This window comes from Vollenhovia emeryi, unplaced genomic scaffold (assembly GCF_000949405.1).
Source record: "Vollenhovia emeryi isolate VEMERY1.0 unplaced genomic scaffold, V.emery_V1.0 DF939209.1, whole genome shotgun sequence".
NCBI classification, from domain to species: domain Eukaryota; kingdom Metazoa; phylum Arthropoda; class Insecta; order Hymenoptera; family Formicidae; genus Vollenhovia; species Vollenhovia emeryi.
This window is the reverse complement of record NW_011967157.1, coordinates 874,079-900,545: the sequence shown is the minus strand read 5'-3', so window position 1 is coordinate 900,545 and position 26,467 is coordinate 874,079. Positions and strand designations below refer to the sequence as shown.

Sequence of the window (26,467 nt, the reverse complement as noted above, 5' to 3'; positions counted from 1 at the left end):
AAGCCCGTATCAGACTACGGATTGGGATTGGGATTAGATTGAAATTTGACCAATCACAGTAAAGTTTACTAATCTTAAGTTCAGTAACTTTTACTCTGATTAGTCAAATTTCAATCTAATCCCAATCTCAATCCGTAGTCTGATACGGGCTTTACTCTCATTGGCCAATTTTCAATCTAATCTCAATCCATAGTCTGATACAGGCTTAAGGCTCGGTCTACAATGGGTTGTTAGTCGTTAGTCGAAAATCAGAACTATATGTCGATCCTTTTTCTTCCACCCAGAAAGGAAAAGGATCAACCTATAGTTCCAACTTCTGACTAACGACTCATTGTAGACCGGGCCTTAGGCCTGGTCTACAATGAGTCGTTAGTCGTTAGTCAGAAGTCGCAACTATATGTTGATCCTTTTCCTTTCTGGGTGGAAGAAAAAGGACCGACATATAGTTCCGACTTCTGACTAACAACTCATTGTAGACCGGGCCCAACGCTTACGATATCGATGAAAGACGCCATTATTGAGGCGTCTCCCGTCTTTATCGTTTTCCGTTGGCACTTGTTTACATATACACGCAACTTTAACGCGATACTCCCCGGCACGGCGATCATACCGAATCCTCCCCCGAATCAGTCTTATCGTTATTGCCTCATCACGTTGATAGAACGACTAATTAACCAGCTTCCACAACGGTTATCAATTTGCCGGCCGCTAATTTTAGCCGGGCGGCGACCGGCGGCGACCGTGAAACGCCCTCGCGCGAGATATTCGACGTAATATCTCAATATCTACGATCTCAAGTTAATCCTGATTCAGTCCAGTTCAGTTTAAGTCTGTAGGGACGAGAATAGGCGAGTCCTACTTACAACTTGGAGAATTCCACGCGGACTGAAAGACGTTCAGCGCAATATTACAGTCACCAGCTTCTACAATGAATCTCCACCCGGCAGTCTCCTCCACAGAAGTCTGTGGTCTCCTCTCAAGCCTTCAGCGCAGTTGAAATAGGTGAATACCGGCGACCGTGGGCGACATGGAATCCTACCCCCCCCCCCCCCCCACGCGAGATTCAGCCACGTTCGTAACGTGTTTAACCCGATGCCGAAGCTCGCCGAAGCGGAATTCGCGCGGCTTCGGAAAGCGAAGCGAGCCGAGCCGAGCCGAGAGATGCGAGAGGCGCGAACGAATTGGCTCGTACAAATCAATCTTTGCATCGCCCGAAACTCGGCTTTACGTACATACACGGATTTGTGTTACGCATGCAGGAACGATATCCCGTGAGAATGGGAATTTCTATCGGTTTTTTGACAGCACATCCCCCGGTGAACATTTTTCTCAGAATTTTTATACGAATCGATACTTTTCAGAAATACTGAGAAGGCCCACTTCTTTTATTAGACTTTTTCACTTATGTGAATATTCTGACATATGAATGTTTGAAATTTTAGAATATTTCAGAATTGACACATATGAAAAATTTTAGAAAAGATACAGGGTACTTTTCAGCAAGAGACACAGATTGACACGGTGTAACACAGAGAATTATTTTATCCTTAATTGTTTAATAATGATAAACAACAAAGATAAAATGATTCACTGTTACAGTGTCGCCTGTGTAACACGTTGCTGGAAGGCGCCCATAAACTTTCTCGGTACTTCCGAAGTGTTCCAATTTGTATAAAAAGTCCGAAAAGCTTTGTGTAAAATTATAAAATTGTTGAGACCCATACCAAAGCTTTCAGAAACACTGCAACATTGTAAATTGCAATGTAATATTGCACAGACGCTTCAGAGACATTCAATTGTAATATTTCGCCGACAATGTTTCAGTAACCTTGTAAAAATATTATAAAGTTTGCAAAGTATACTTGTGACGTATTATAATAATGTTTAGATTTTTCAAATTTATATTATTTCTCATATATTCCAATTCGCAGACTAATAGCATGTACAGCAACGCCACTTAATAGTCTCGTGATTTCCGATATTACCGCCCTTACGGAAAAATTGCAACATTTTTTTCTTATCGCTCTTGGATGTTATTCTACGTATTAACACTCAAAACTTGAGTGTTAACACTCGATTGTCCGAATTTACTCTCAAATTTGGGTATAAATATTTAAATCTGGGTGTTTACGTCCAAATTTGAGAGTAAATTCGGACAATCGAGTGTTAACACTAAAAAACTTGAGTGTTTTTTCTGTAAGGGCGGTATCGGTAGGGTACTTCAGATTATAATAAATAAAGTTTGAGAATATTTAATAACATCCAAGAGCGATAAAAAAAAATGTTTTAATTTTTTCTTACACACACACACACATACCTCTTGGGTGTCTTTATATTCTCAAATTTTATTTATTAGGTTGTTCGAAAAGTTACATACAGTGTCTACAATAAAAATCTTAAGTATCTTGTATATTTATATAAATAACGCACAATGAAATCAATATTACAAATACATTGCACCGTGCCATTACTGCAATGTTACATTGTAATATGTCTGAGGGAGGACATTTCAATGTTGCCTCGTGCTTGCAACAACGTTGCTGAAACATTTCGCAACCTCCATACAATGTTATAATGTTGCAGTGAAAGGTGCATATTTCTGCAATCTTTTGGTGCGCTGTATGGGAAACATCTTAAAAATTCTGAAATTTACATAAAAATTATAAAACATTAAAAATTCCAAGAAAAATTTTCACCAGGGTTGACGAATCTCGGTTTAGCTCACTGTTTTAAAACTTGGAAAAATATGAGAGGTAATTTAAGCCGAGATTAAAGTTAATCCGCAGTGGTAGAAACGGGCGTAAGTAACGTAGAGTCAGACAGGGAGTTAAAGCAACGATGCGAGGGTTTCACTTAACGTAACATGAGAAAAGAATGAACAGTATGGGTGCAAAATTCATTTATTGAATCATGTAGTCTACACGAATTAGATATTCAGACTTGCTGAATATGTCTGTGTATGAAATTTGTGAAAGTCATCTTCGACGCTGAACGAAAGTTCGTAAGAATTCGTGACTGGTGACTTTGCTTGATTCATTGGACGAATCGTGTCTATAAAGGTGGGTCCAGACCAGTCCAGACATGTGTCGTATCGCCGTGTATCACGATCGCCTTTATCATGATACGAATACGCTGATTATGATGATACAGCAAGGTCCTGTTTTCAGCTCGTATCCGTATCTTTATTTTGTATCGTATTTGCGTATCATCTTAATACGTAGATACGATAGGAGACACGGATACGGCGCACCGTCCACACTAGGCTCATCATGATGCGATACAGTGATGCGACACATGTCTGGGGTTCGATTCTCGAATTCATTCGAAAGAGAAACGTATGTAAAAAATTCTGCCCTTACAGAAAAGTTGCAAGTCAATTGGCTGAACACTATGCGTATGGCCAATCAACTTGCAACTTTTCTGTAAGAGCAGAATTTTCACGTACGTTTCTCTTTCAAATGAATTCAGGAATCGAGCTCCTGGACCCGCCTTAACGATTACATAATCATATATACAGATATAACAATCTGATAATTAGAATGTAACATTGCCTGTTATAAAATCCCTTCATATAACAGCTCTACAAGTCAATAAGAAGTCTACCGTATAAAAATTCTGTATAATAAAAACTTGTAATAATCGCACGATACAAATATACATTCTATACCCATCTTCCCCACATATTGTGATGCTCGATACAAAACATATACGTATTTTAATGATTATTGAAAGAGAAAGCATATATACTCGAGGTGTAAAATATATCCTGACAAGTATCGTTATAAAAGGGGTATATTTATCACAGTAGTCTTGATTCGCGTCTCGCACGCGCGCTCTCCTAAGTGTTGAACATCTGCCCGATGAGGGAGAATCCGCTCCTGACGGCGGAGCTCATCTCGGAGATGTCGACATTTGGATGCAGACCCGGCGAGACGACCGTGGTCGTCGCGTTGGCCGCCGTATGCACGTTCATTCGCTGAACATTATCCATGTAGCCCTTGTTCGCTTGCACATTCAACGTGCTGTTGATGACATTTAGGTGAGCCTGAGGCAGCGTAGTGACGATGGGAGAGACAACCGAGGAAGTGGACGCCACGGAAATGCCGCCGGTGGTCTGAGGAGACTGATTGTAGGAAACCTGCTGCTGCTGCTGCTGCTGCTGCTGTTGCTGCTGCTGTTGCTGCTGCTGCTGTGCGTTTTGCCCAACCCCCGGCTGATAATTATTGTACTGCGCCTTGCACTTCTTTTCGTGAACGAACAGACTGCCGGAATGGCTGTAGGCTGTGCCGCAGATCTTGCACGCATACGGTTTCTCGCCCGTGTGCGTAAATCTGTGCTCCTTCAAGTACTTCAACCGGCGGAACGACTTGCCACAGGTTTTGCAGTGATAATTCGCTTCGCCGGTGTGCGTGGTGATGTGGGCCTTGAGAGTGCACGACTTGGCGAACGCAGCGCTACAGTACTGACAGACGAACGGCCGGTCGCCCGTGTGGGTCCTCTCGTGATTGATGCAGTTCGAATTGGACGTGAAGCCGCGGCCGCAATACTTGCACACGTGCGGCTTGTAACCGGTGTGCGTTCTCATGTGGAACATGAGGCCGGTGTTCTGCCGAAACGTTTTGCTGCATATGTGGCAGAGGAAACGCTTGAAGTTGGCATCCTGCTGCTCCTTGGCGCGCTCGTGAATTCGCAGATGCTTGTGCAGTTTAATCTCCTTCTCGAACGACTTGTTGCACTCCTCGCAGGTGTACGGCTTGGATTTTTCGCCGCTCCTCTCCTGAGTATCCCTGCACGTGCAAGTGCACACGGCGCCGCAGCTCGCGCAGCACTCGTCCCGCCTGCCGTGCGTGTTCATCTGATGCTTCAGCAGGGACTTGTTCGTGTCGTACGACTTGCCGCAGACTCCGCACGGGAAGCCCTTGCCCTCGTTATCGGAGTCTAGCTCCTCTCTTATCCAGGTGTTTATCAACTTGATCGCCGACTTGTCGTCGGGAGGCTTCTGCGGCTCCGAGCACACCTTGCTCTCGTCGTGACCGAACCGGTCCATGTGGCTCTTGAACCTGTCCTGTCGGAAGAACTTCATGTTGCAGACGTTGCAGACGTACCTCCTCTCGTCGTGCGCCAGCAGGTGACGTTGAAGCGACCTCTCGCTGCGGTAACTCTTGCTGCAGTGTTTGCAGTGGAAGTTCGTGTCGGCGAATGCCGACTTGGTTTTGTCGTCGTTCGAGTCGCTGTTCATCAAATCCGAGTCCTTCTGCTCCGCCTTCGCGTTGTGGCGTCTCCTCAACTCCCTCGTCGCGCCGTCGTTCTCGCCGCGCGACTGTAGGTCGCGCGCCGGTTCCTCGTCCGCGTCCATCGTGAGCGGCGTCTCGAAGGACTCCGGATTGTTCTCCAATTTCCTCTTGTCCCGTATCTCCTTCAATATAGAAAAAACATCCTTGGGATACGCCTTCTTGTGGGTGTTGAGGTGCCTGACCATTGTATCGATCTTCCTGAAGCTCTTGTTGCAGATCTTGCACAACACCGGCTTCGGCTTCTCCTTCGCTCTGTGCAGATTAACGTGCTTATGTAATTTGTCCAGACAGAAGAATTGCTTATCACAGCTATCGCATTTGAACTCTTTATCGTTATGGGTCGACGTGTGTCTATCTAAAGACTTCTTACTGGAATAAAATCTATCACATTTCTGACACTTATACCGTAACTCCAGCTCGGACGTTCGGTTAGTCCCATCGCCTCTCGCCTTCGTCTGATACTCGCTGTCGCTGCTGTCGCGCTTCGCCCCCACGCTCTTTTTGATGTATCGCCTCTGCCTCTCCTTGTGATTCCTCAAATTCTCTATGGACGTGACCCTCTTGAACATAGCTAGTCTCCTCGTTCTATAGAGATCCTTCTTAGCTACTTTGTCATGTTCCACTTGCTTATACCTACTACCGCAGTCTAAATCTGTCTCACTGTCTACTAGAACATCCTGCTTCATTTGTTCCAAAGTATCTGCCATTTGTCCCGTGTCATCCGATTGCACGGTATTCTTCTCTACATTAACTTCACTGTCCGCATTTAACTCTGCAACCTCCGTATCGATCGCGTCCAAGACAAGCGGCTGCTCGGTCTGACAACACTGATCCTGCAAAAACGAAAACGGAGCTTGACCGCCTGAACGCCACTGAAATTCTCTTAAGGGGATCCTGGAGTGAACTTCGAAACTGTCGATAATTTAAACGTCCTGTATTGTCACTCGGAACTGCAAAGATCAGAGGGACCGGCAGGGAGCGGACCTACTAGTTACACTACGGTATCCAGCATCCCCTTGAGCCTCGTGTCCAAGTTCTGAGAAATGTATAGTCAATCAACTTGCACTTTTTACGGAAAAGCTGTGAGTTAACTGGCTACACATTTCTCGGGGCTAGAATCTAGACAGTTTGTGGATCGTGGACACAAGGCTCCACTCGCACGGAGGAAAAGTTACTTTTGTGCGAGCGCAGCCGCCGGCGACGCTCGTCCTCGAGGCTTTCCCGTACAGCTTCCTGAGCTCCACGTCCGTTTTCTGGCATTGTCTCCTCAGCTCGTAGGCGACGTTGACCTTGACCACGCACTCAAGACAAATGCTAGTGGGCAGGCCGTCGTCCTCCAGGACCTGGAAGAGAGAAGAGAAGATCGAGTCGCGACGTAAAACAGGTAGGAGGTAGCCGGTGAAAGACAAACCTCCACGCCGCAGCAGAGCCGCAGCTTCCCCGAGAGCCCGGAGGCCTCCCAGTTGCCGCGGAAGATGCACTGGTTGCTGTGGTCCTCGGCCAGGCAGACGCGGCAGACGAGGCTGGTGTCCGGGTTCAGCCGCGGCAACATTCCGCTGTCGATCTGCATGGGAAGCGTGCGCGCTCTCTCTCTCTCTCTCTCTCTCTTTCTCTCTCCTATCCGTCGTCGTTTCCGGGGAAACGCGAGCGCGCCCAACGTTCTACGACGCTTCTTCACGAGCTCGGCGAGCCGCGGCGCGACGTCATCGTCGGGAACTCCGCAACGCTGACCGCCCACCAGTATCGTACACACAAACACGCTGGACTCCACTTCTCTCTCCCCCAGTGCGTCCCTGGACGCGGCGGAGCCTCCTCAGCCCCGCCTGCCGTCGCACGCTCGAACTAGGCCGTCGTCCGCCGTGTGGTGCGCGCGGTTTCCAGCTCGGCTCGACGCGACGGTCCCGACGTCTCGAGGCATGCTGTAGCCGACGCGCCCGTCCATCCCGACAGTTTTTACCACGCCGTTACAATCCGCCGTCGTCATGCCCGTAAGTTTTCGCGCCCCGCTGGCGACGCCCGCCCGAGTAAACGCGGCGACCCGGGGCGTCACCCGGTTTGACATAACCAAAGTGTCGTGCGTCACGTCACGTCTCTCCCTGCGGCCTGGGTTTCTGCCGTCCTGCTCCCGTCGCGGTTCGTTAGGTCCAACTGTCTCGCGTGCGAATTACGTCTCCTGGACGACGAGCGACCCGTCGACGGAGCGGTAGTACGGGGCGAGCGTGTCTCGTAGAGTTTACGGCCGACCGGATTAGTCATCCAGCTCGCTCGCGGTACCTCGAGGGTCTCTTGCTGATACGGACCGCTTTCCAGCGAGATACAGGCTGATGGCAGACAGCTATCCGTAAGCGCTTAAGACTGACGTAGCCGTAGACTTAAGGTAAGGCAGAGAAAAGCGTAAGCCGTGGAACACGTGTTCCTTACGGCTTATGTTTTTCTCTGCCTTACCTTAAGTCTATGGCTACGTCAGTCTTAAGCGCTTACGGATAGTTGTCTGCCATCAGCCATAGGCTAATGGCAGAGAACAATCCGTAAACGCTTAAGACTGTCTCAGTCGTAGACGTAGAGCGAGGCGGAGAGAAACGTAAGTCGTGAAAGGCTATTGTGTACGACTTGCGTTTCTCTCCGCCTCGCTCTACGTCTACGACTGAGACAGTCTTAAGCGTTTACGGATTGTACTCTGCCATCAGGCCCGGTCTACAATGAGTTGTTAGTCGTTAGTCAGAAGTCGGAACTGTATGTCGGTCCTTTTTCTTCCACCCAGAAAGGAAAAGGATCAACATATAGTTGCGACTTCTGACTAACGACTAACGACTCATTGTAGACCGGGCCTCAGCCTTATGCAGATCGACACAGTGCAGCACGCAGAATCGCTTCGTCCTCGTTTAATAATGGCAAACGATAATGCGATTCACTGCGTTACGCAGTGTCGCCCGCACCCCATGGTTAATTTTAGTAAACGCTAATTCGAGGGAACAAGGGGGGCTACGAGTCATGGAGAGAGCGTTGGTGTTTAAATAATTGTTATGAATTTAATTAGACAGCACCTCTTGCCCTCTTGTTCCTTCGAACTTGTGTTTAACACGTCTGAGCCTCGTGCGTTTATAATCTTATTCGCTTCACTGCTGCGCAGCCAAGGAGTGGAACTTTGTTACAACTCGGAGACTTGGTACACGCTCGTCCTTCCTCTTTCATTCACACATTTGCGAGTAAACCTAGCTTCAAAATCCTTCGTCTGAGGCTGCGGTCAAGCTGTCGCTTCAAATGCTTCAATGTATTCTTCTCCTTTCTTTCAGAAAAGATAGAAGAAGAGAAACACCTGGGAACATTTGCAGCAGCGGCTTGACCTAATTCTTCTGCCATACTTAATACATAATATCTCCCTTTCTCTTGTTAATTTATCTGTCTCGCTTTATCTCTCGCTGATGCCGTTTAAATGTTTCAGGCGTATCATTCGAGCTTCACCAAGAGCCATGGCACCATCGGGAACATGGCGTTGCTGCCAATCAAGACCACATTCAGGGGTCCCGCGCCTCCCTTCAACAACAAGGAGCAGGACATCATCGACGAGGCGTTGTATTTCTTCAAAGCCAACGTGTTCTTCAGAACGTACGAGATTAAGGTGGTACACTTGTAAGGGCACGATTCTACCGCGAGACGATGCGACTCTATGCGTCGGGTTGTGCTTTCGTTGCAGAGCGAGGCCGACAGGGTTTTAATCTACATCACTCTATTTATTACCGAATGCCTGAAGAAGCTGCAAAAGTGCGCGACCCAGCCGCAAGCCATGAACGAGATGTTTTCCCTAGCAATCTCCAAATTCGATATCCCCGGCGATCCCGGTTTCCCCCTCAACTCTGTGTATGCCAAACCGAGCAGCCCCGCGGAAGCTGGTAAGCACCGAGCGCAGCTTGGAAATTAACGAATAGCAGTAAGCAATAAGTCACGCGTGCGTCTACCGGACGGTACAATGTTTCCTTCGATTTTAGATCTTATGAGACAGTACCTTCATCAAATCAGGCAGGAAACGGCAGTTAGGATTGTTGAAAAAGTATACGGCGAGGATGGAAAGCCGAGCAAATGGTGGCTCTGTTTTGCCAAAAAGAAATTCATGGACAAGTCACTGTCTGGACCCGGTCAATGAGTTATTTTCCTCTACGTTGTTTCGAAGGTGTGCAAGATTGAAAATAAATCGGTTAAAAAAAAAACTTATCCGCCCCTCGTCGTGCATCTGCATGCGTTAGATTACAAATGCCTCGGAGAAAGGTTTTCGGGAGATGACACGTGGCACGAAAGGGGAGACGATAAACAAAGTTTTCCGAGCTTTAGGAAAGAGATATTTATTTTTTATACAGGATACGCCACGATATTGATACAACGTAACGCGCAGCAATAAAATGATGTATCTTGCGTCGCGGAGGTTACAAACAAAATAATTATCGCTTCCTACGGAGAGAAAGCGTGTTTCGTCTCTTCCAGGCCGCGCTGCGCGAGCCACCGATCGTTTGCGAATAGCGATGTCCTTTACCTAAACCGCGAGAGCTTCTGCCGGCGGAGGTCTTGCCACGGAGCTCACGGTGCTTTTGCACCGCGTTGCATATCCAATTTACTTTAGGATCGTTGCGGATTGCCTGGAACAAAAGCAGATGTTAGAGACGCGCGACGAACGGGTCTCCGCGAGAAATGATTCTTGAAATTTTTCTCAGACATCCAAGGAAGAAAAATGAATCATGGGAATCATTGGTGATTTATAAATATCATCATATCAAATACGAAAAGGTATATAAATTCATGTATAATAATGGCGAAACCGTAGTTTTACTTTTCAGGAATAGCTGCGTTCGGCATTGCAAATCTGAGGCGCCGGAGGGCTCCCTTGCGTTCGTGCGAGCGAGAGAGGAAGAGCATTCCGACGCCTCAGACGCGTAACGCCGAGCGCAGCTATTGCCAAGAGCTATAAACTGGTTCTGGATATTAACCTTGTGGGCAGGGTCGACCAGAATCACTTCATAGTATTTGTACGAAGAGTCCTGGGCTACCCAGTAACTGTTGAGCACTCGCAGTCCACCGCAACGACGGCCGACGCGCTCCTGCAAAGAGACAATTATTAGTAAAGGGTTCTGGTAAGGAGGGGAGGTAATTTTCACAACGGCGGCTTCAGACATCCAAGGAAGAAATAGAATCAACGTTGTTCATTAGAAAAGCTTCATCATTTTTACTTTGTAAAAAGACTAAAGAGCCTGTTCGTGCGTTAATTAATATTAATGAAGATCCAATTCTTGCATGTCTGCGATCAGAAGGTACAACTGTCTCCCCATTTCAACGTAAGAGTGGTGCATGGTACAATTCATCACACGAGATTTCCGCGATTTCTCTTTACGCGACTCGACCGCGCGCGCTCGGAGCATCTTACCTCGGCGACTGACTGCAGCTTCCTAGTCGGTTTCAACTGGTTGACACCGTGGCTCTTGGGCTTGCCGTAGGTCGCGCCCTTAGGGACCGGACGCTTGCGTCCACCGCGGCGTACGCGGATTCTGAAGACAACAAAGCCTGCACAGAAATAAGACGTGGCGTTTACTCTCTCTTCATATATCGTGCGCTCGTCGCGCGAGGTTAACTCGTCGAATACATCAGCAGACGTAGTAGGTATAGCTCTCGTCAGAAAACTGTCAGAGTGGTGCAAGTCCAAAATCATCATTTAACGTTCGTATAGAAATTCCCACGCGTTTCGACGCTAGGTGCCGTAGCTTAGTACAACTACCAGTAATTACATTGAAGAATTGCTCATCGGTTCAAGTAAAACCTGTCCACAGTCGTGGAGTCGTGTTCGTTCCACGAAAAGTAAAGCGTGTACAAGAGACATTGAAATCTAAGAAAAAGGAGAAACACGATGTCTCGAGGATCGCCACGAGTAGCCAGAATAGGCACATGTGCGTTTCCACTGTACGCGCCTGAGAAGCGAACGTTGTATACAGACGTTATTTATCAAACCTGAGCTCTTAAATATCTTCGAACCATAAAATCGAATATTTGTACGCGAGCGCGTACTTTTATCGGTCAGCATCTTACCTTGCTTGGCCTTGTAGCCCAAACGACGGGCCTTGTCTGGTCTGGACGGCCTAGGCGCACGGTGCATCTTGGTCAACTGGCGGTACTGCCAGCATCTGACGCGCAGCAAGAAGCGGAGCACATCGCTCTGCTTCTTGCGATACAGCTCCTGCATATACTTGTACGCGCCCATCGCGAGTCCCTAAACACGAGTATAGAACAGATGGTTAAAACGCATTACTGGATCCCTACGTTAGGAAAGTTTCGTAAGGGCGATTGTTTCTTTCTCCCACGAAAGGCGTTCGAATCCGTTATTGCAGTCGGGGATGCCACGCGAGGGAGAGAAACATGGAGAGCACGAGTGCGTCGGGCGCTTCTCGAGGTTAGAGTTTCCGTCGCGGCGAATATAACGAGACGACGGAAAGATTTACGAAAATACGAGGGGACCTCGAATTGAACAGCCCGACGAACAATCTGCCAGCGTCCCGGCGCTCGTGAAATCTAGGATGTCCGTGATAAAACGCGATTCCGAAGACACAGCACTCACCCCACGCGAGTTGGAACAGAAGGAAGGAATCCGGCTATTCCGGCTTTCGCATGATGGCCGCTCTACAAGATGGCGCGTCCTTCGCGGCAGAGAGAAGCCTGCTGAGAACCATAGACTTAAGTTTATGCTGAGAACTGCCACGGACACGTTTATCGTGATTGGCTAAAGAGGGTCAAGGGAGAGCGTGGCAGATAAACCGGAAACCGCCATTTTGAGAACAATGAGATCGTATTAAGCGCGGTTTTCAAAAGCGTATATCCCAGTGAGAAATGATTCGTCGATCGCCGTCGAATCGACGTCAGTTCGACGGTGTCGATGTCGATTCGACGTCGTTTCGACGTCGATCGACGAATCATTTCTCACTGGGTATATAGTAAATGTGAAAGAACATTATCTACATTGGTAAATTAAATTTTTAAAGATTGAAAAGAATACAAAATAAATAATCACTTATTATTTTTTTATAAAAGTTTATTAATTTTAACAAATTATTTTAACGCGAAGAAAGGCTCGAGGATCGGTCGAGCAAGTCGAGTCTTCCTTGCGACTTGCATGTATTGTTCTCATCTCACTTGCTTCTATTACTGTCTTGCTCGCTCTTGTTGGCATCTCGTTCGCTCCTAATGCTATCTTGTTCGCTCTTATTTCTATCTCGTTCGCTCTTACGCCTTTTCGCTCGCTCGCATAACAAAAAATCAACAGTTCTTCTCTTATCGACATTTCGTGCACATAACACAGAACAGACCAAAATTGTGCACATCTGCGTTAGCCGCTTGCCCAAACGTGGACATTGGCCACGTAATTCAACGTCCACGTTTCAAAGCTGTTAGAGGACGTATCTCTTTCGGCAATCACAAAAACCGGAGCCTCTTTGACATCGCTTCTTTCTATTCACGGTCTCCACCAGAGAGAAGCCTGAGTGCGGCCGACGTTTTACTTGATACCGTTTCGGGAGACTGTTTTGCGCGCCCTTACGCCCATTTTTACTTTTGTAACTATTTTATTACGCATTTTTTTACTCTGCCGATAAAATTTCCACTTGGTGCATGTCTGTGCTATGCATTCTGACATTTAATTTATAAAATTTACATTGTCTACATGCGAAAAGTTGATGTAAATATCATGCAGATAATTTATGTTAATGTAATTTTGAATTTCACAGCACAATCCTGAAAAATAGGCGAAAATCTCGACCATCTACGCAACGCGATCGTTTCCTACGAACCGTAGGCTTATCGTTGATTTTTACGGTGATTTGTCGAGACGAATATCACGCATAATTTGAAGTAGAAATACGATAAGGGAATTACATATACAAATTATTAGTTAATTTCGATACATCCACGAGCGATAATACCTTTTTTCACGATCAAACTCGGTTGAATGTCTCTCACGTCGTGCTTTAAAATTTTGTCGATTATTGAAATTAATTAATCGCGAAAATTGTTGGAATTCGGGCGTCGAACGCCGAGCACTGGTTCCGAAAAATGACGTAGCGTCGTAAACACCTCGGTCGAAAACAGTTTTTTTTCATTGTGTCTAATCATTCGGCGTGACACAGTCGAGCGAAGAGGTTGTTCCGCGTATCTGTGCGTGGCTCCTCGCAACGCGACCGTGTTCTACTAACATTTATCAGTCACGTTTAATTAATTGTCGTGATTCGCAACCTTATCGTTGATTTCTGCGGTGATTTCTGCGGTCGAGACGAGTGTCATGCGTAATTTGAAGTGGAAAAGTCGCCTATTTAAATAAATCGCAACAGTGCGCGGCGGTTCGTCGTGTCGCGTCGCGTTCGGGAGTGCCGTTTATTAAACAATCGAACTAAAGACTTTTCAAAGCCCATTTGAACAAGTGTTCGTTAAATGTCCGTTTCTGTCGCCACACTTCAGAGAGCCCGTGTGTTTCAACTTACTCGTCGACTCGAAGTGGAGGCGAACGTAACGAACTGAATATGTTCAAATGGGCTTTATTAACGAAAGTGTATAGTATCGCGCGAAAAAGTGTACTTTTCTTACGCGTTCGCAAGTGTTGATGGAGTCTCATGGGAGGAGAGGACAACCTGAGCGGAGGAGCAGGCATAGAAAAAGCATCAGACATTGGCGGAGCAACAGAATCAACGTAGTCAACTCCGCTGCTGCGCATCAAGTCGGTGAGTGAGAAGTTTTAATGTTGAGAATCATTGAACCACATCGTAGAAATTATGCGAATAGGGCGAATGATCTCTTGATGTATTCGTCGAGCACATCACTGTGAACTATCCATTTTTTTATCAACATATATTGACATGTAAAGTGAAATAATATGACGTAAGATTCTAAATATTTTATCGAGAACGCTGAAACATGATAATTTATATTACTTTTTATTGCATTGTCGTATGTAAATTTTACGATAAGAGCATACATACTCAACATAGACAGCTGCGGCATGCGAAACGAAAAAGATTGGTTTTTGGTTCGTATCGCTACGTGGATTTTTCGCCGAGTTATAGCGTTTTAAAAATCGGGCGCGCGCGCACCATTCATGTCTGAAGGCCGCGCGAGTTTACGCGAGCGTACTACGTCCCCAAAAACTGGCATAAAAACATACGAGGCACAGCTGTTCGGTAGTAAACATCGTCGCGCGAAATGCCGCGCGAGACGCCGCGTATACGCGCCGTCTGCTGCTTCTAAATCAGGATTAAGAGATGGCGAGTCGATATAATCGTCAATATCTTCGCACAGAAAAATCGTAGGAAGATGATCCTGCTCTCGTTGGAAAGCTAAGATTTCAGCGCTTCTAACGAGATAGGAATCGCTTATCTCGGATTATTAGTTTATGAAATATAATCGATTAATTTTGAAAATAAAATTGATTTTGTCCCGAGATCGAGATCACGAGTCAATATAATTGTCTATGACTCCGCACAGAAAAATCGTAGCAAGATGAGCTTGGTCTCGTTGGAAAGCTAAGATTTCAGCGCTTCTAACGAAATAAGAATAGCTTACCTCGGATCATTAGTTTATGAATTGCACGGTTTTTTGTCGATAATCCCCTCCTCGGGTACTACCTTGCAGCGGTGAAGGGGCTTAAGTACCCCGAAGAATTACTCTCTAAAAATCAATCGGTGCATTATCACTGAATCAGTGAATATTCACAGTTTTCAGTGATAATCCATTGATTGATTTTAGAGAGTACATACTCTAAAGACGGGACAACCAAAGATACCCATTGCACTATTTAGGCCCGATTTTTCAGTTTCTAATAAACTGTTCCACAGTTTAATCGATTCTCTCTGTCTCTTCTTATTGTTAGATAATGATATAGAAAAGCATAGAGAGTCGAGTAACTTCGATATTAACAGTTAACCAGAAAATGATAAACCAGGCCTAACACTCTCTGAAATCTAATCGGTGGATTATTATTGAAAATAACGAATCGATTCACTGTTTTCATCGTTTCGACATCGATCGACGAGTCAGTTCTGATTGGGGAAGGAGGCTGGGCTAAGACGGCGACTTTTTATAATTAATAATTCGTTGGTCGATCAATATTAATTATATTATATTATATTATAGTATCTGTTTATCGACATTTTATACACATAGGACGGAACACAACCAAAACCTGCACATCCGCGTTATCCGCTTAGTCCAAACGTAGGACATTGGTTGCGTAGTTCATGTTCACGTTTTCAATGTCCACAGAGGGCGGATCGCGTCCGAGCATCGCGTAAAACCGAGTAATATAAATCTAATATTATATAATTATTGTTGTGCAATATTTACATTTATTTCATGACCAATATTGGCTTTACGTTGGACAATATCGATCAATTTTTAATATAACCAACAATGGACCAATGTGTAGCCAATGTATTGTGCTACTAGGGAGTAACCTCTCTTCCTACCCTGCCGGAAATAATTCTACAAAATTTTACAAAAAAAAATAAAATATCCTGCCGGGATCTAAAAAATTCTACGTAAATTTGAAAAGTGTTATAAAAATCAACATAAAAATGATAGGATTGGAACACTTTTGTTAATTTTTGTAATATTCTACAAGTAACCAGATGTTTTAATTCTTTAAGATTTTGTTGTTTCACAAATTTTTAAAACTAGTAAAGTTTTGTACTAATTTTTAGAAAATTGTACAACATGAAATACAACTTGCAATAATTTCTTGATTTGAGAACATTGTAATTTGTGGTACTATTTTGTAGATATTTTTACAAAAAATTAATTAAAAAAATAATGTTTCAACGAAGATATAAAAATTTCTACAAATTTCTATTTCAAGTCAATTTTTGTAGTTATTTATAGAAATTTTTTCCACAAGGGTAGCAATAACAAATTGTATCCCTTCTGCAATTCAAGATAAAGCAAGAGAGTGCATGTGAGAGCACGTTAAAATCTCAATTCTGAAAGGAAAAGAATCGCACAGAAAGAGGAAAAGGAAATCACGCGTGTCGTTGCCCAAGAAAAGACGTCTACGCGTCTACACGTTTGCCGTAGCACCTGGTTGCACCCCCGCGGATTCCGCGGCGACGAAACGGCGCGGTCGCAATATCGAGCGACCCGGTGACCTCTCCAGTCGGTGGAATTGATTATTTTCAGGAGAGAGAGAGGTCCCCACTTTGAAATATACGTAACGTCAGCTCGGCGTGACGCCGGCTAAGTAGTTCATCATGGAAAGCCGCTCGGGTAGCATAAAGGACCCGATGTATTATCCGGAGAACGACGGCACGTCGAGCGGCGGCGGCGGCAGCGAGCAACAAGACAAGAGTCAGCGCAGCTCCCTCGGCAGCCAGGAAATCAGCCTGGACGAGAACAACGCTCAACTCAAGGTACCGCGCAAATTCATCACCAATTGGCGGCAGGCGTGCGATCGTACGCGAGACCGGACCAAGGACCTTCTCAAGAGATGGAGAACGACCAGCAGCAACGTCGACGAGATCGCCGTCGCGCCCGTTGTCGCCCCCGAGCTGGAGCAGCCCAGCTGGAGCGTGCACGTCTGGAGTGAGTAATCTCTCTCGAGCAAGTTTCTTGTGACTAACTAAAACCTCCTCGAGGGCGCATTTTTTCTCTTTTATAAGCGCTTCCCTAACGGAAAAATTTCTAGAAATAACTGCAAAAAATTGACTTAAAATAGAAATTTGTAGAAATTTTTATATCTTCGTTGAAACATTTCTTTTTTTTGTAAAAATATCTACGAAATTGTACCGCAAATTACAACGTTCTCAAATCAAGAAATTATTTGCAGGTAGTATTGCAAATATATTGCAAGCAGTATTTTATGAAAATGTACAGTTTTCTAAAAATAAGTACAAAACTGTACTAGTTTCAAAATTTTGAGAAACAACAAAATCTTAAAGAATTAAAACATCTGCTTACTTGTAGAATATTGCAAAAATTAACAAAAACGTTTCAATTCTAGCAGTATATTTGATTTTTTGTAGAATTTTGTAAAATTATTTCCGGTAGGGTTATGACTCGGGTCCTAATAAAAAATGTTTAGGCCGCAATTGGTACTTAGGGGGGGTCAAAAGAGATTTATTCTTTCCGACGATCTAATCGGCAGTGGAATACCCTGTGCGAGATGATTCGTCGAAACGATGTCGAATCGAATAAAGAATGTTTAGATCGCAATTGGTACTTAGGGGGTCAAAAGAGATTTATTCTTTCCGACGATCTAATCAGTGGTGGAATACCCTGTGAGAGATGATTCGACATCGACTCTTGCGTGAGAAGATTATTTTGACCATATCTGGCATTTTTAATAATACAGAAAATTGATTGCGAAATATTTCGCATATATTACCTCAGCCGGGGTTTGAACCTGGACCTCCCTACACTCTAGACGGACGTCTCACCAATTCGACCACTGAGGCATAAATACATGCCTCAGTGGTCAAACCCAGGCTGAGATAATATTTTTCGCAATCAATTTTCTGTATTATTAAAAATGCCAGATATGGTCAAGATAACATTGACGTTGTTAATTACTGCTGGCGACATCGAAGAATATTCTTATTAGTTGATTATACGAGTAATATTAATTTATTTAATAATGTCGAATTATTTCGTTATAATAATATATTTAGTAAATAATTAAAGTTATTATTTACTGTCTGGTTAAAATTTACTTATAACATACCGGCATTAAATTAATCAGTTTCGGTTATTCCCGTGACAATGAGAATATTAATGATGAACCAAATTAAAATTAAACGTGTAATTAATTGTCGTGATTTATAGCGACCTGGGTGAGCCGCTTTCCGAGCGACGAAAGTTTATCCGCCATTGACTTCAGCAAAAGCGGTGGCTCGGAAGCCTTAGCTTCCATTCAGCGTGATAAATTCTCTCACTTTTTTACGTACCTCTTAGACCACGACAGAGACGGTTACGTCAACAGGAAGGATTTTGCACTACTCTCCGAGGTAGACTCCGCTTTCTAAAAATTCAACTTTTTATCTCAATTAAATTTAATTACGAAAGAGCTCAGTTTTTTTTTATTTTCTTTTCTATATTTCTGTGAAAAGAGGCAGGAAAGTCTATGCTAAAATAACACATTCTATTTGTGGATTAAAATCAATATGTTACGTAACAAAGTCGAGAAACATCGAGACGATACGGAAATAACACTCTTTTTTCGGAAAAGCGTTTGAGAAGATTCGCGGACTGGTCGTGGAACGGTCCGGAGTATCTGAGGCTTTTGGAGATCGAGAATGGATTCGCCGGATTGATCCTCTCCCAGGATAAAAAGGGGTCCGTGGACCCGGATAAGAGGATCAGTCTCGACGATTGGTTAGCGTGGTGGGCGCAGATCGTCGCACCGCCGGACGGCGCCAGTTACAACGATATGCCATTCTGGATCAAAGTCATGCCCAGAGTGTTTTTCCTCGCCATAAACAGCTCCGGGAGCGGGATGATCAGCAAGAAGGAGCTCGCGGCCTTTTACGGATCCGTGGTTGGTCTGGACACCGACAGGATAAACAAGTGCCTGGATATCGCGTACAAGTCTATGACTTCGGTTAGTTAAGATAATAAAATAGCTCTCGTGAGCAATTGCCGATTAAAATTACTCACCACTTCGAAATTTACCCAAACAGCGCGCATGTCTAAAAGACATCTTTAAGATGTGCTGTGTATGGGTTTTTATTAATAACGATAGGAAAAAATTGATTCTAGAATGGAGACCATCCCCTTGGCTGGGCGCAGTATCAATTAGTGTTCGCCAATTTCCTGTTCGGCCGCGGCCCGTTCGGTCCGGGGGAGCATTTCCTGGGCATGACGGACTCTTGCATGATTCGCGGTAATACCATACCGTTCCCCATCGATTATTCCGCGATGAACACACCGCGGGACAAATTAGAGGTGTACAGTCCCCATTGCAAGAGCAACCGGCGGAGCGTCGTAGTCTAACGGCGAAGCCGTCGTGGGAGAGAGTTCCTTCTCATTAGTGATGCAACGTGCACAATCATTCCTCGAGTGCCTAATACCGTGTATCATATGCCGTATGTGTTTGATATAAATTTTAGTCAGTCGCAGGAAGATCTCGATGTGAAAGGATCGAAGGAAATTATCATGTCCGTTTTGCACAAGTATTTTGATGAACAAAAAGCTCGATAACACATAATTAATGGTACCACATCGTGAACACCATCTCACTGCCATTTACCATTTATGAAAGCAGCGTGAGTACATCCTTCACACATAGCAAGCGTAAGTGTCTTTTAATTTTAAAATACAAATTATAGAGTACGGAACAAAACACAATGAGTGCTGGATCGCTTCGAAAAAGAGAAACGCAATGTAACGTCGAAGCGAAATTCACGAAATTTTTATCTCCATGGCACGTGTAGGAATGTCATGCCGTTTAACGAAATAAAAAGAGACTGTGACGTACTTACAAAATTTATTTCAAGCGCTTGGCACTTAGTACTTTGTACACGTCCAAGTCGCCACGACACATGGATGATATTACGTGAGAGAGACGTGATTTTTGCGCGACGTATCGATCATCGATACGCACGACGACGAGCAGTTACTATGTAAAACGATTATTGTTGGCTACGAATAATGATAAAACAACGACGACACCTCCCTTTCGATTATTTAAATATTTATAAACGGCTCTTCTGTCCCCCTCCCGTTTCTCCCTGCCACCCTCCCGATCCTACGTGTAATAAGGCATGTACGGAGGCACTGGATCACATATACTTTCGAACATCGATGTATCGTTCATCGTCCCCGAGGCAATCGCATCATTGCGCACGACGACGGACCGACGACGGAGATTCAATAAATGCACCAACAGTGGTTATGACAATCGGGTATTCTAGTACTTTGGTATTTTCCTTTTCTCTCGTCCGTTCTTTTCTTTTTTTTATACTGTCTTCGCCCATACCGCCAGCACATACGACTCGATCTCGCACTCGTTCGTTCCCCTTTGGATCTTAAAGAGCCCGTTCTCTCCCCAGTTGTGGCCCCAGGAGTTCACGACCAGCTGAAGAAGAGAGTAAATTACTTGAATCACTCGTAACTTCAAATCGAGACAATCCGCGACGTTCGCAACGCGCCCAAAAGCCGGGACATCTTTACGGTGCCATTCAACGATCATGTATAAAAAAATAATAGTCGCCGTAATCTTCTCGACTTTCTCTTCTCCTTAACCGTTACGAACGTTATCGTGTAGCAGTGCGATAATTTACCCAATATTTGTGTGGTGGGCCGCGATAAGACTTCTCCTCGCCCCAACCGATTATTCGCACCGAGTGATAACCGGAATCGTGCAATTCCACGCTTCGAGAATGCCTGTATATCCCGCTCTTGTAGATGAAGAAGTCCTGGTAGACTCTCATGGTGGCTACGAAAAGACGGACGTTACTTCACGTGTCCCTCCACATAGCACATAATATTACGTAATATATCAGTAATATTATAATATTGCAATGTAATATTACAGTAATATTACCGATATAATACATTTATATAATACATTGCAACATACATTAATATTAATGATATATTACATAGAAATATTACATATGTGTTATGACAGTAATATTGCTGCAATATATCAGATCCAAAGTAGCGCAAGATGATGTCAAATGACTTTTCAATTACGTCCCATTACGTTTTGTTACGTCATTAAGATGACATGAAGACGTCATTTAATGTCACGTTGCTATTTGGCACTTTGCAATGTATGTCGCATTCAAGTATAAATAAAATATTATAAAGGTAATTTGTAATATGACGACAATCATCTTCGAGAATGACTGCAAAAACGCACAATTAAACAATTATTGGAGAGATTATACAGCCTGTGGCCATCTTTTCCGTAGGGCCATCATACCCGGGTTTACCCTAATCTAATTCCTTGCAATATTACAGTAATATTACGTGATACATCACAATAATATTATTGTGATTATCACAGTAATATTGCTACGATTATCTCGGTAATATTTCATTGGGCGGACATTTTAATATTACTGTGATATATCAGTAATATATTACAGTAATATTTCCGATATATTTTATTGTAATATTACATTATTGTAATATTACATTGGAAATGTAATATTACATTGAAAATGTAATATTACGTGGTACATTACGTGTGGGCCCTTAATGTCGCACAACATTACGCCATCTCCCGCGGGACGTAACGATTCTAAATGTCAGTAAATACGCATTTTGCTACTACGATTGACGCGATCGTCTGAGTTCTGGCGGCTACCTTGCACGGGTCCAGAGGTGAGGATCTCCTGCATAATGTCAGTCTCGTTGCCCAGGCGGTAGGCCGGGCCGACCTTGTACAATTCTGTTCTCAGCGGACTCGGTGGGTTTCGACAACCGGCGGCCTTCAGGTTGCTTCTCTTACGTAGTTTGCATTGATCATTCTTACCGGTCCAAGGATAACACTCCTCGTCCACCAGTCTACGACGGGAGAATTAATAACGTTAAAGTCACGCGCTAAACGGAAATTCATCCTCGCGCATCACAGAGTACAGTACAAGGCATGTTTTTGGACATAATAAGAAAAACGCAGGATATTATTGAACGCTTTTGAGGAGAGAGAGAGAATCTCGGACTGTAGAAATGTACCCGAATTTTCGCATGAAGAGCCAGGCGCGGTCGAGATAACCGCCTCTGCAGCCCTGTTGTCCCCTGTTGTTGCAAGAGAGCAGATGCTGGGCGCTCAGATCCACGTCCTCGGCGCCTTTGCTCATAATCGAGAATCTGTCGGACGCGACGTCGGCCGTGGACATGGCCCAGGACGCGCCGCACCATCCTTGATCATGGACGCCGGATATATCGCGCGGCCAGCGCGTCCTGGAGTCGAACTCCCGTGGCAGCGCGTCCGGATCGTAGATGCGTCGCACCGGGTTCATTTTGTACACCTACGCAAAAGAAAACGGTAACCCCGGACGAGGTGACCCTGGGGCCTCTTTGAGTGCGTTCCATTTACCGTATATGTAAAGTATTGTAGAGGAAAGTCCCCCATTAGGCTTCTAATATGAGATAGCAGGTTTTCAACATCGAAATTCAATCGCAAATTTTTTTTCGCAACGATTGCACAATCTAACAATGAACTTTCCACGAAACAAATTTTTCGTGGATAATAAATTTATGATGCAACCAACAGATAAGGTCTGTTAATTTAGCGGAAACTCATATTAAGAATCTATCTCATAATAGAAGACTTTCCTCTATCTTATTTACGATCAAGGAAAAGATATTCACGTCCTCGGGCGCTGAATTTCAGGTACATATTTCGGAGAATTAAGGGATTCCGGCGTTGCCTGCAAGCAACACCGGGCGCACTCTCACTCATAGAAGCCCCGCAGCAAAGTACAAAGGATTACTTTGGTGGAACTTTAGCTTTGATCGCGCAAGCGACTGACCTAATCTTACGGGGCGATCTATACACAGGCAGGCGTGTTAGGAACAAGGTTGCCTCGCTTCAAATCCGTCGGGGTATAAACGAGAAAGTTTAGCCGCGCGAAAACTTTCCGACGGCCTTTTTTACTTTTTTAATTTGTCTGTTCCTGAATAATTTACATCTTAAACAACGTATTTCGGCCCGTGGCGAAGGTGCGAAGACAATTTATTGGGAAATATCCTGCGATTATATTTCGCGATAATTCACATGAAACCTTCGATCCTTTGAGCCACGATCTCGCGGCGACGATCCTCGAGTACTCACGGATTGCGAGGGATTGAGAGTACCCAAGCGAAGTTCCACGCCGTCCCGAAGAGTCCTCCCCCAGAATTCGGAATAATTGCCCGCTTGCCAGCCCAGAGTGAACTCTTGCTGGTTGACCTCCTCCATCAATTCCGGCTCGATCAAGCACCGATTCTCCTCGCAGAGCACTTCGGCGCGCTTACCAAGCGAGGAGCACTTGCTGCAACACGAATTGAACTTGCGAGACTCGCTGTGTCCTTCTCTCTCGCTCGTTGTTACATTGAATGGTAGAAGTGAGATATTACCATGCGTTACAATTAACTTTCAACGTTTGCCCGTGGTGGTACTCCCTTCCCTGGAAGAGGCACGACATTCCTGGAACGACAACGAGGTTTGGAGAACAGCTCGTCGTATCAATAATAAAAGTATAAACGGTCACGTTTTCGAATGAATAATTCCGAGTGCGCGGTCGAGACTTACAGCGAATTCGATTGCTTGCACCAGTGCGCACTGAGTGCACACTAAGGCCTATTTATAGTCAATTTTTACATTTAACTTTGTCTTAGATACACGTTCAATTAAGAGTATATACAGATCATTTTACTGGCTAAATATTTCAAGAGGTCGATACGATCTTTAAATATAAGAATTGACTGTAAACAAGCCTTAGCACTCAGCGCGCACTAGTGCAAGCAACCGGATTTGCTGTTACTTTCTTCGTAAGGAAGGTAAATTTCATCGTACAAATTTCATTATACGAATGCGCTATAAATAATTACATAAATACGTGGATGCATTACGTGTCTAATTATCTTGGACAAGAGTCCGCTAATGAGACAGACTCTAAATGTAAGACTGGGGTTTCTCGCAGATAACCAGTGTGAGCACAAGTTGCTTTCATATTGCTAACAAAAATGTTAGCATCTCGCTGTGCATCTATGTCATTTATTGTGCTGTTGTTTGCTAGAATTTGATGTCGGAAATGAAACATTTGTGCGCTTAACTACGACAATATGCTAACGTTATGCTAGCTGTACTTAAATCACTCAAACACTGAATTCATATTCCTGGCGAAGTTGCTGGCGTCAGTTGCTGCCATTTTATTTCCATACATTGCTTGAGCATACTGGCAACCCTTACGGAAAAAACACTCTGGTTTTCAGTGTTAACACTGAGTAAGGGTATCTGGGCTGTTACGTTGATAGTCGTCATCTGTTGGTTCCACCACGAATCTATTATCCTTTGAGTGAAATCTGTTCAATTCATTGCTAGATCATGCGTGCAACCGTTGCGAAAAAGATTTGTGAGATGGGAGATTGAAAACCCGCTATCTTATATTAGGAGCCTGCCTCACAACAAGGGACTTCCCCTCTATATTTGAATTATACGCACTCCTTATCTCCTCGGGACGCGGCGACGTGACGTTCTGCATCCCCCTGCAATGGTACCAGTAATCCGGACAGCAGTCCTCCTCGCGGGTCCGGTCGCAAAAGTCGTCGCAGTAGCACAGCGTCTTGAGGATCGGCGCGCTGCATTCATCCTGTCGTCCCGGGCAGCATCTTCCTCCAGGATACCTCGAGGCGCAGTACGGCCCCGGCGGCAGTCCAGAGAGATCCGGGATGCCTCGCGCGACGGAGGGTAAGAACACAAGGGCGATGAACACTAAATTTTGGCAGTGTGCGGTCCACATCCTGAAAGGGCCACTTCATAATGAATGCCGGATTTCGTAGAAATCTCCTTGCGCTCTCGTCTACTCTATGTACTTAAATTTCACGACGTACCCTTATCTAAGTTTAATCGAACCTCACGAAACTCGTCGGTCTTTTCGTTAACTTCGAGCGACACCGACGTCGCGTAACCAGGTGTGCTCGCTCGCGCAATACGAAGGGTTCGGTAACAACTGGCAATTGACAACAATAAACGCTGCCAGGAGTTAGCAATGTTGGGGCCGGCGGCGAGACGCGTCATCCCGTCTGCTTTGGAACGACTTCAAGGTGTTGGCCGCTTAAATGCCGCGCGACTCGTCAGGAGACATTCTAGAGAGGATGATGGAAGTCTTTCTAGACTTGTGCAACGTCTCCCCGCGTAACATCTCGCCGAACAAGCTGTTCGATCTGTCTCCTCGACTTTTGCTCCTTTTACTTTACAGCGCGCGCAGAAGTCGATCGAGTAGTTACGAAAATATGGAAGTTTAGTTTGGATATTCAATATAGTCAAGAAATTTTATGAGACTTGCGTCTTTGTTTGTTTAAGGGCCAAGTTCACAAACGTCGGTTAACTGCTGACCGAAGGTTTCATTGATTCTCTTTCTCTTCTTAGATAACTAGATAGAAAAAGATACAGCGTTAATCGCTCGTCGATAAAACCGTATTAAGACGCTTAACAATTTACAATTAGATCGAAACGATTCATTCGGCGACAGCGATTGAACCGGTTTTCGCGGCGGCGACGAGCATCTGCTGGCTGCACGATCGGTCCATGGGTCGTCTATTACGGATCACGTAACTTTGAAACGAGTGTCACCCGAATCGGCCGCATTATAATATTGATGAAATTCACCAGACTGGAACGAAGCCCCGTGATTTCAGCTTCCTGAGCCCGCGCGGCAGCCGGCACGCGCTTACGTAACGATACCGATTTTCCAGCCGATCGTACTTAATTAAAAATAAAGTATACTGCACCTCGTTGGAATCCGAATGCACGTGCGGACGTACGCGAAATTAAGTTTTCTCTTCTTCTAGGAAAAAGCGTTTGCTTGAAGAGAAATAAACCGAGTTTCCGCGCGTTCGTGAATAAACTTTAATTGCTTCTGACTTGGACAGCCGCGTTAGGGTGAATCGGTTCTACAAATTCGAAGTGGATCGATTAGAGACCGGGCGAGGAATCGCGGGACGCGCTCGCGAATTTACATAATTCGTAAAATATTATTATAATACGTGAAGCGCAAAATTATTCTACTCAACGATGCGTACTCCGATGCGTTCCTCGTTCTACATGCTTCCGAGAACTGCATCGACAGCTGCTACTGTGCGCGTGCAGACGAAGGATCTCTCGAGTGTCCCCGTTCGCGGACTCTCCGCGGAGAGACGAGCGCGTTCATTGAGGAACGGGCAATTAATGCAAATAATCCGTCCCCGCGCGGGGACGAACGTGCGAATAAGTAGGTCGTTCGTTTGACCCGTGTCTCTCCCCCCCTGAGATTACCACAAAGTGTCGTCGAGTCGCCTTCGCGCCGTCATCGACGCGACAAATGGGCGATTCACCCGCGAACGACAAGTAAAAATAAAAAAGAGCGAGAAAAATTATACCGCGCGATTCTCGATCCCGCCGCTTCACCCCGACGGGGAGAACGAAGAATATTAATTGGCGTAAAGGCGAGGGCAAACGGAAGATCGTAAAACTCGAG

General features: G+C 44.9%; 6 protein-coding genes across 9 annotated transcripts in view; 2 read left to right on the top strand and 4 right to left on the bottom strand.

Moving 5' to 3' along the window:
- Nucleotides 1-1,033, bottom strand: part of LOC105561322 (glutathione S-transferase-like) — a 4,294-nt gene extending 3,261 nt beyond the window's left edge. Inside the window, exon 1 of the mRNA XM_012011195.1 lies at nucleotides 864-1,033. The gene's annotated coding sequence lies outside the window, so the exon portion shown is untranslated. The remainder of the gene's footprint in view (nucleotides 1-863) is intronic.
- A 1,851-nt stretch (nucleotides 1,034-2,884) lies between these two features.
- LOC105561321 (zinc finger protein 709-like) lies at nucleotides 2,885-6,918 on the bottom strand. The gene is made up of 3 exons (XM_012011194.1): nucleotides 6,706-6,918; nucleotides 6,470-6,637; nucleotides 2,885-6,127 (listed from the first exon to the last, which is right to left on the bottom strand). Exons 1-3 carry the CDS (start codon nucleotides 6,862-6,864, stop codon nucleotides 3,839-3,841), a joined length of 2,616 nt encoding a protein of 871 aa, XP_011866584.1. The 5' UTR covers nucleotides 6,865-6,918; the 3' UTR covers nucleotides 2,885-3,838.
- Nucleotides 6,919-7,136: 218 nt separating this feature from the next.
- On the top strand, nucleotides 7,137-9,499 carry LOC105561320 (actin-related protein 2/3 complex subunit 3). The gene is made up of 4 exons (XM_012011192.1): nucleotides 7,137-7,282; nucleotides 8,737-8,913; nucleotides 8,989-9,184; nucleotides 9,281-9,499. The coding sequence occupies exons 1-4, from the start codon at nucleotides 7,277-7,279 to the stop codon at nucleotides 9,433-9,435; spliced, it is 534 nt and encodes a 177-aa protein (XP_011866582.1). The 5' UTR covers nucleotides 7,137-7,276; the 3' UTR covers nucleotides 9,436-9,499.
- A 106-nt stretch (nucleotides 9,500-9,605) lies between these two features.
- LOC105561319 (60S ribosomal protein L15) lies at nucleotides 9,606-11,985 on the bottom strand. The gene is made up of 5 exons (XM_012011191.1): nucleotides 11,887-11,985; nucleotides 11,361-11,541; nucleotides 10,705-10,841; nucleotides 10,271-10,381; nucleotides 9,606-9,922 (listed from the first exon to the last, which is right to left on the bottom strand). The coding sequence occupies exons 2-5, from the start codon at nucleotides 11,530-11,532 to the stop codon at nucleotides 9,728-9,730; spliced, it is 615 nt and encodes a 204-aa protein (XP_011866581.1). The 5' UTR covers nucleotides 11,533-11,541; nucleotides 11,887-11,985; the 3' UTR covers nucleotides 9,606-9,727.
- A 4,224-nt stretch (nucleotides 11,986-16,209) lies between these two features.
- Nucleotides 16,210-19,964, top strand: LOC105561316. The gene is made up of 4 exons (XM_012011186.1): nucleotides 16,210-16,883; nucleotides 18,123-18,304; nucleotides 18,526-18,897; nucleotides 19,056-19,964. Exons 1-4 carry the CDS (start codon nucleotides 16,553-16,555, stop codon nucleotides 19,287-19,289), a joined length of 1,119 nt encoding a protein of 372 aa, XP_011866576.1. The 5' UTR covers nucleotides 16,210-16,552; the 3' UTR covers nucleotides 19,290-19,964.
- Nucleotides 19,766-26,467, bottom strand: part of LOC105561317 (tubulointerstitial nephritis antigen-like) — a 26,462-nt gene continuing 19,760 nt past the window's right edge. For 2 of the 4 annotated variants that reach the window (XM_012011189.1, XM_012011188.1), the window contains exons 2-8: nucleotides 24,454-24,752; nucleotides 23,367-23,436; nucleotides 23,083-23,281; nucleotides 21,981-22,276; nucleotides 21,613-21,812; nucleotides 20,579-20,733; nucleotides 19,766-20,373 (exon numbers count right to left, since the gene is read on the bottom strand). In XM_012011189.1, the coding sequence (XP_011866579.1) occupies nucleotides 20,254-20,373; nucleotides 20,579-20,733; nucleotides 21,613-21,812; nucleotides 21,981-22,276; nucleotides 23,083-23,281; nucleotides 23,367-23,436; nucleotides 24,454-24,751 (1,338 nt within the window). In that variant the 5' untranslated portion in view covers nucleotide 24,752 and the 3' untranslated portion in view covers nucleotides 19,766-20,253. Of the gene's footprint in view, nucleotides 20,374-20,578; nucleotides 20,734-21,612; nucleotides 21,813-21,980; nucleotides 22,277-23,082; nucleotides 23,282-23,366; nucleotides 23,437-24,453; nucleotides 24,753-24,842; nucleotides 24,954-26,033; nucleotides 26,090-26,467 lie in introns of those variants that run through there. The other 2 variants (XM_012011187.1, XM_012011190.1) reach the window with 2 other exon arrangements.

Bases quoted from the DNA above. Each gene is read 5' to 3' on its own strand.
- LOC105561321 (XM_012011194.1), bottom strand. From the start codon at position 6,864: ATGCAGATCGACAGCGGAATGTTGCCGCGGCTGAACCCGGACACCAGC. The intron at 6,638-6,705 runs GTTTGTCTTTCA...TCTCTCTTCCAG, and splicing joins GGCTCTGCTGCGGCGTGGAG to GTCCTGGAGGACGACGGCCT. The intron at 6,128-6,469 runs GTAACTTTTCCT...TCGTTTTTGCAG, and splicing joins GCGGCTGCGCTCGCACAAAA to GATCAGTGTTGTCAGACCGA.
- LOC105561320 (XM_012011192.1), top strand. The intron at 8,914-8,988 runs GTGGTACACTTG...CTTTCGTTGCAG, and splicing joins TCAGAACGTACGAGATTAAG to AGCGAGGCCGACAGGGTTTT. The intron at 9,185-9,280 runs GTAAGCACCGAG...CTTCGATTTTAG, and splicing joins GAGCAGCCCCGCGGAAGCTG to ATCTTATGAGACAGTACCTT.
- LOC105561319 (XM_012011191.1), bottom strand. From the start codon at position 11,532: ATGGGCGCGTACAAGTATATGCAGGAGCTGTATCGCAAGAAGCAGAGC. The intron at 10,842-11,360 runs GTAAGATGCTGA...ATTTCTGTGCAG, and splicing joins GGGCTACAAGGCCAAGCAAG to GCTTTGTTGTCTTCAGAATC. The intron at 9,923-10,270 runs GTTAATATCCAG...CTTTTGTTCCAG, and splicing joins TGGTCGACCCTGCCCACAAG to GCAATCCGCAACGATCCTAA.
- LOC105561316 (XM_012011186.1), top strand. From the start codon at position 16,553: ATGGAAAGCCGCTCGGGTAGCATAAAGGACCCGATGTATTATCCGGAG. The intron at 18,305-18,525 runs GTAGACTCCGCT...TTTTCGGAAAAG, and splicing joins ATTTTGCACTACTCTCCGAG to CGTTTGAGAAGATTCGCGGA. The intron at 18,898-19,055 runs GTTAGTTAAGAT...AATTGATTCTAG, and splicing joins CGTACAAGTCTATGACTTCG to AATGGAGACCATCCCCTTGG.